This window comes from Salvelinus sp. IW2-2015, linkage group LG26, assembly GCF_002910315.2.
Source record: "Salvelinus sp. IW2-2015 linkage group LG26, ASM291031v2, whole genome shotgun sequence".
Classification (NCBI taxonomy): domain Eukaryota; kingdom Metazoa; phylum Chordata; class Actinopteri; order Salmoniformes; family Salmonidae; genus Salvelinus; species Salvelinus sp. IW2-2015.
Window position 1 is genome coordinate 15,618,986 of NC_036866.1, and position 6,748 is coordinate 15,625,733.

The following is a 6,748-nucleotide window of genomic DNA, read 5'->3' on the forward strand; positions in this document are numbered from 1 at the left end:
TCATTAAAAATCCTACAATGTGATTTTCTGRATTTTTTTTCTCATTTTGTCTGTCATAGTTAGTGTACCTATGATGAAAATTACAGGCCTCTCTCATCTTTTTAAGTGGGAGAACTTGCACAATTGGTGGCTGACTAAATACTTTTTTGCCCCACTGTATTTGGCCTGGCAAATCGGTTTTATTTGTTGACTGAATTTAAGCTGATAATTATTTATTTTTTTACTCATCAGGTCTCAGGAAGAAATTACAAGTCCTCACTCTCCGAGATTGAGTCAAGAACGAGTACAAATGTGTCAGTCAAGACCGAAACACTCTGTGGTCTTGAGACTGGACTCAAGACCGAGACTGGTCTTGAGTACTACAACACTGGTATTAACAATCGCGAATTGTAATTAAAAAAAAAWATATATACCCCTCAAATCAAGGAAGGTTCCGCTCCCGGCTCCCGGCTCAAGGTTGGGAAAACATGGACTAGAGGGTATTTATCCCAGGGACGTTCCATTTGATTCAGCAGACTAGAGGGTAGTTATCCCAGAAAACATTCTCATCTTGAATAAAATATATATTGTGCAGTAATATGTAAATGTGACTATATGTTTGAAGTGTAAAAACAGATATCTAATTTTAGCATTTTATTCTCCAAGTTATTTCAGATAAGGCTTTATGATCAGCTGAAGTTTACCTGAAATTCACTTGAAACGACTGGTTGATAACAACCGAATTACATTAGTTTGACCTATGAAATAAAAAGTGTGGTAAAAGTAATCTATTCAAAGGCGGAGCATCTGCTGTTAGATTACCGTACATAAACAATGTTCCCCGGTAGGCCGTCATTGTAAATAAGAATTTGATCTTAACTGACTTGCCTAGTTAAATAAAGGTTAAATAAAAAAAAAATGAAAACGTGTTTAGTGCTGAAAAGTAGTAAAAATGAGGAGCGTGGCCTTTGGGAGGTTTTAAACATGTCGCTGGAGCATTGAAATAGAAATTAAGACCGGTGGTTTCTGTATCCTGCCATCTGGTGCTGTTTGTGTTGCGCTGTCCCCTAAGGAAAGCAGAGAGAGGCTTGGGTGAAATATGTGAGGTATTGAGACAGTGATTTATTGGGAGTTACTATGAAAATGTGAAGAATCATCATAGATGACCACCCAAAAAKGACTTTTTTCTAAGTACATCCTTTCCTGAAAATGTTCCCCCTTTGGACCACGGTTGAACCTTTGCTTTGGGCAGTGATGGGGACACTAATGGAAGAAAGGTGTGCTTGCATATGAAACATCCTGATTATGACCCCAAAAAAGGGGTACTTCCAATATAACAGCTTATGTATTTTTATTTTGCATATGTTCTAATTTCAAGCTGTCAGCTGTAAGCATAATATCTTCCAACATATTGTGAATTTTTTTAAATTTTACTCCCTTTTCTCCCCAATTCCGTGGTATCCAATTGTTAGTAATTACTATCTTGTCTCATCGCTACAACTCCCGTACGGGCTCGGGAGAGACGAAGGTCGAAAGCCATGCGTCACCCGAAACACAACCCAACCAAGCCGCACTGCTTCTTAACACAGCGCGCCTCCAACCCGGAAGCCAGCCGCACCAATGTGTCGGAGGAAACACCGTGCACCTGGCTACCTTGGTTAGCGCGCACTGGAGTCGCTGGTGYGCGATGAGACAAGGATATCCCTACCGGCAAAACCCACCCTAACCCGGACGACGCTAGGCCAATTGTGCATCGCCCCACGGACCTCCCGGTCACGGCCGGCTGCCACAGAGCCTGGGCGCGAACCCAGAGTCTCTCGTGGCACAGCTGGCGCTGCAATGCAGTGYCCTAGATCACTGCGTCACCCGGGAGGCCGCATATTGTTAATTTTGTATTCAGCATGAAATATCTACACTATTAAAAACAAAAAACGATGATTTAAGTGAGAATAGGCAGTGGTGACCTGTCATTCAGGGCAGGTGAGGGAAGATCCCCACCTATTTTAAGCCCCACCTTTATAGCAAAAAAAACTTGCGTACTATTGTTTGTACAGATGAACATGGTACCTTCAGGTGTTTGGAAATTGTTCCCATGGATGAACCAGACTTCTGGAGGTCTACAATGATTGTGGAGGTCTTGGCTGATTTCTTTTGATTTCCCCATGATGTCAAGCAAAGAGGCACTGAGTTTGAAGGCAGGCCATGAAATACATCCACAGGTGCACCTCCAATTGACTCAAATGAAGTCAATTAGCCTATCAGAAGCTTCTAAAGCCATGACATTTTCTGGAATTTTCCAAGCTGTTTAAAGGCACAGTCAACTTAGTGTATGTAAACTTCTGACCCACTAGAATTATGACACAGTGAATTATAAGTGAAATAATCTGTCTGTAAACAATTGTTGGAGAAATGACTTGTCATGCACAAAGTAGATATCCTAACCGACTTGCCAAAACTATAGTCTGTAAGTGGTTGAAAAACTAGTTTTAATGACTCCAACCTAAGTGTATGTAAACTTCCGACTTCAACTGTGTGTGTTTGTGTGTATATATATATATATATATATATATATATATATATATTTCTCTCAACAAGGTAGTCACCTGAAATGCATTTAATTTAACAGGTGTGCCTTGTTAAAAGCTAATTTGTGGAATTTCTTTCCTTCTTAATGCGTTTGAGTCAATCTGTTGTGTTGTGACAAGATAGGGGTGGTATACAGAAGATAGCCCTATTTGGTAAAAGACCTAGTCCATATTATGTCAAGAACAGCTCAAATAAGCGAAGGGAAACGACAGTCCATCATTACTCTAAGACATGAAGGTCAGTCAATACGGAACATTTCAAGATCTTTGAAAGTTTCTTCAAGTGCAGTTTCAAAAACCATCAAGTGCTATGAAGAAACTGGCTCTCATGGGGACCGCCACAGGAAAGGAAGACCCAGAGTTACCTCTGCTGCAGAGGATACGTTCATTAGAGTTACCAGCCTCAGAAATTGCAGCCCAAATACATGCTTCACAGAGTTCAAGTAACAGACACATTTCAACATCAACTGTTCAGAAGAGACTACGTGAAATCAGGCCTTCATGGCCGAATTGCTGCAAAGAAACCACTACCAAAGGACACCAATAATAAGAAGAGATTTTCTTGGGCAAAGAAACACGAGCAATGGACATTAGACCATAAGAAATCTGTCCTTTGGTCTGATAAGTCCAAATTTGAGATTTTTTGTTCCAAACGCCATGTCTTTGTAAGATACAGTGTAGGTGAACAGATGATCTCCTCATTGTGTGGTTCCCACTGTGAAGCATGGAGAACATGGTGTGGGTGTGCTTTGCTGGTGACACTGTCTGGGATTATTTTCGAATTCAAGGCACACTTAACCAGCATGGCTACCACTGCATTCTGTAGTGATACTCCATCCCATCCGATTTGCGCTTAGTGGGGCTATCATTTGTTTTTCAACAGGACAATGACCCAAAACACCTCCAGGCSGTGTAATTKTTTTATTTAATTCTTATTTAACTAGGCAAGTCAGATAAGATCTTATTTACAATGACGTCCTACCCCGGCCAATCCCTAAACCGGATGACGCTGGGCCAATTGTGATCGTTCCTATGGGACTCCCAATCACTGCCGGTTTTGATACAGCCTGGAATCGAACCAGGGTCTGTAGTGATGCCTCTAGCACTGAGATTCAGTGCCTTAGACCGCTGCACTTCTATTTGGGCTATTTGACCAAGAAGGAGAGTGATGGAGTGCTGCATCAGATGACCTGGCCTCCACAATCACCCAACCTCAAACCAATTGAGATGGTTTGGGATGAGATGGACCACCGAGTGAAGGAAAAGCAGCCAACAAGTGCTCAGAATATGTGGGAACTCCTTCAAGACTGTTGGAAAAGCATTCCTCATGAAGCTGGTTGAGAGCATGCCAAGARTGTGCAATGCTGTCATCTAGGAAAAGGGTGGTTACTTTGAAGAATMTCAGAATTAACAGTTTTTTTGGTTACTTCATGATTCAATATGTGTTATTTCATAGTTTTGATGTCTTCACTATTATTCTACAATGTAGAAAATAGTAAAAATAAAGAAAAACTAAAAAATGAGTAGGTGTGTCCAAACTTTTGACTGGTACTGTATATAAGTTCATCAGTCAGGACTGAGCTCCAGCAGATTTGTCCCCCAGTGGGAGAGATGTTCTTATTGGATCTAATTAGGAACTGAGTTGATCAAGTCTGATTGTATTGGAATATAATGGTCATTCATWAAAAAAAAAATTGTGATGCATGTTTTGCATGCTACTTTGGCATTAATACGTGTCCCATATCAGTTTGCAAACATTGTAAAAAGTGTGTTTTAAAATGTTTTCATTAATAAAGCCGCATACAAACTTGGTGTCCTTTCTTGAGTAAGGCAGCTCCAATATGCAGGTGTTTCAGCCTAGCTCAGTGCTTTCTGTGATGGTGGGGCAGCAAGTGAAAAATACAAACCGTAGGGGTTGGTAATGTTCTCTAGTTGTGCCATGATTGGCTCAGTGTTACTGATCACTCATAGGGATACTACATCACCGCCAAATCTAAGTGTAGAGCTCGCAAATTCAATCCCTTGGGGTGCTACCATAGAGTTACATTAGAAGTGCTCATCTAAAAAGGCTCAAGTTCATTGGCCACAGATACAATTACATCAAATCACATTATATCTACAGCAGCTTTGATTGGACTGATCATGTCAACATCATACTTTCAAAATCTTAGCTAGCAAGCTAGCAGTCATCATGAATCAAGTCGACAATTTACTGGCAAATCCTTTTGAATTATTGTCATATGAAGAGAAATAATGAAGAGAAATTATAGATAAAACGTATCGGTGGTCATCGGCCATTGGACATAAATATTACAGAACAAGTTGGAAATTCAAAAATGAGTGCTTTGGAAGGAATCAGTGGTTAACTGCAAGCATTGCAAAGCAATCAAGAGCGTGCTATTCAGTGGAGTAGGTGTGTGGTCCGAAGTCTGGGTTTAAGGGTCTCTTTTCYAAGCTTAAAAGGATAAACATTCAACATTGGCCATGGTGTCAATCTAGCATGACCTGCCACGCTCAAAACAACTGGGAACTGGGAACTTGGAACTGGGAATTCAGATTTCAGTGAGTTCAAGACAACTGGAAACTCGAGAGAGAGAAACTAGCTCCGACTGGGAAAATACATTTTGAACGGTCATSCAACTCAGAATTGCAGGTCGGGAACTCAGGCCTCTTTATAGAGTTCCGACCTCAAGATCACTGACGTCATCATGATTTGACCTTGTTTCTATCAGAGTTCAACGTTGTCTTGAAAGCACCATAAATCCAGAGAATACCAGACTTTGATGACAAAGTTTGATAACATTTGCCCACGAAGGACCGCCGTGCCACTTTCCTATTCAAGTGAGCATAGCACAACAAGGTGAGTCCAAAAAGGAATTGTATGCTGCTGCATAAATTATGTAACATACCAGGGAGTTATGTATTTTATTTTATTTCACCTTTATTTAACTAGGTAGGCTAGTTGAGAACAAGTTTTCATTTACAACCTGGCCAAGATAAAGCAAAGCAGTGCGACACAAACAACAACACAGAGTTACACATGGAATAACAAAACGTACAGTCAAAAACACAATAGAAAAAGTCTATATACAGTTTGTGCAAATGGCGTAAGGAGGTAAGGCAATAAATATGCCATAGTACGAATTAATTACAATTTAGCAAATTAACAATGGAGTGATAGATGTGCAGATGATGATGTGCAAGTAGAAATACTGGTGTGCAAATGAGCAAAAAAGTAAATAAAAACAATATGGGGGATGAGGTAGGTAGTTGGACGGGCTATTTACAGATGGGCTGTGTATAGCTGCAGTGATCAGTAAGCTGCTCAGTTAGCTGATGCTTAAAGTTAGTGAGGGAGATAAGTCTCCAACTTCAGCGATTTTTGCAATTCGTTCCAGTCATTGGCAGCAGAGAACTGGAAGGAAAGGCGGCCAAAAGAGGTGTTGGCTTTGGGGATGACCAAAAAGATATACCTGCTGGAGTGCTTGCTACGGGTGGGTGTTGTTATGGTGACCAGTGAGCTGAGATAAGGCAGAGCTTTGTCTAGCAAAGACTTATAGATGACCTGGAGCCATTCTAGATTTTATTTTGGATTGGAGATGTTTAATATGAGTCTGGAAGGAGAGTTTACAGTCTAGCCAGAAACCTAGGTATTTGTAGTTGTCCACATATCAGCGATCGGTTGAAGAGCATGCATTTAGTTTTACTAGCATTTAAAAGCAGTTGGAGGCCACGGAAGGAGTGTTATATGGTATTGAAGCTCGTTTGGAGGTTTGTTAACACAGTGTCCAAAGAAGGGCCAGATGTATACAGAAGGGTGTTGTCTGCATAGAGGTGGATCAAGGAATCACCCGCAGCAAGAGCGACATCGTTGATATATACAGAGAAAAGAGTCGGCCAAAGAATTTAWCCCTGTGGTACCCCCATAGAGTCTGTCAGAGGACAACAGGCCCTCAGATTTGACACACTGAACTCTATCTGRGAAGTAGTTGGTGAACCAGAYGAGGCAATAATTTGAGAAACCAAGGCTGTTGAGACTGCCGATAAGAATGYGGTGATTGACAGAGTCGAAAGCCTTGGCCAGGTCAATGAAGACGGCTGCACAGTACTGTCTTTTATCGATGGCGGTTATGATATTGTTTAGTACCTTGAGCGTGGCTGAGGTGCACCCGTGACCAGCTCGG

The 6,748-nt window shown here is 41.1% G+C and overlaps 1 protein-coding gene across 4 annotated transcripts in view; it reads right to left on the bottom strand.

Annotated features, from left to right (window-relative positions):
* The window catches only part of LOC111952588 (kelch-like protein 25), a 57,347-nt gene extending 55,179 nt beyond the window's left edge, over positions 1-2,168 (bottom strand). For all 4 annotated transcript variants that reach the window (XR_011474184.1, XM_070435163.1, XM_070435164.1 and 1 more), the window contains exon 1: positions 2,047-2,168. Coding sequence is in view for 3 of the 4 variants with exons in the window: in XM_070435163.1 (XP_070291264.1) it covers positions 2,047-2,143 (97 nt within the window). In the remaining variant the exon portion in view is untranslated. The remainder of the gene's footprint in view (positions 1-2,046) is intronic.
* Between the last annotated feature and the right edge of the window lie 4,580 nt (positions 2,169-6,748).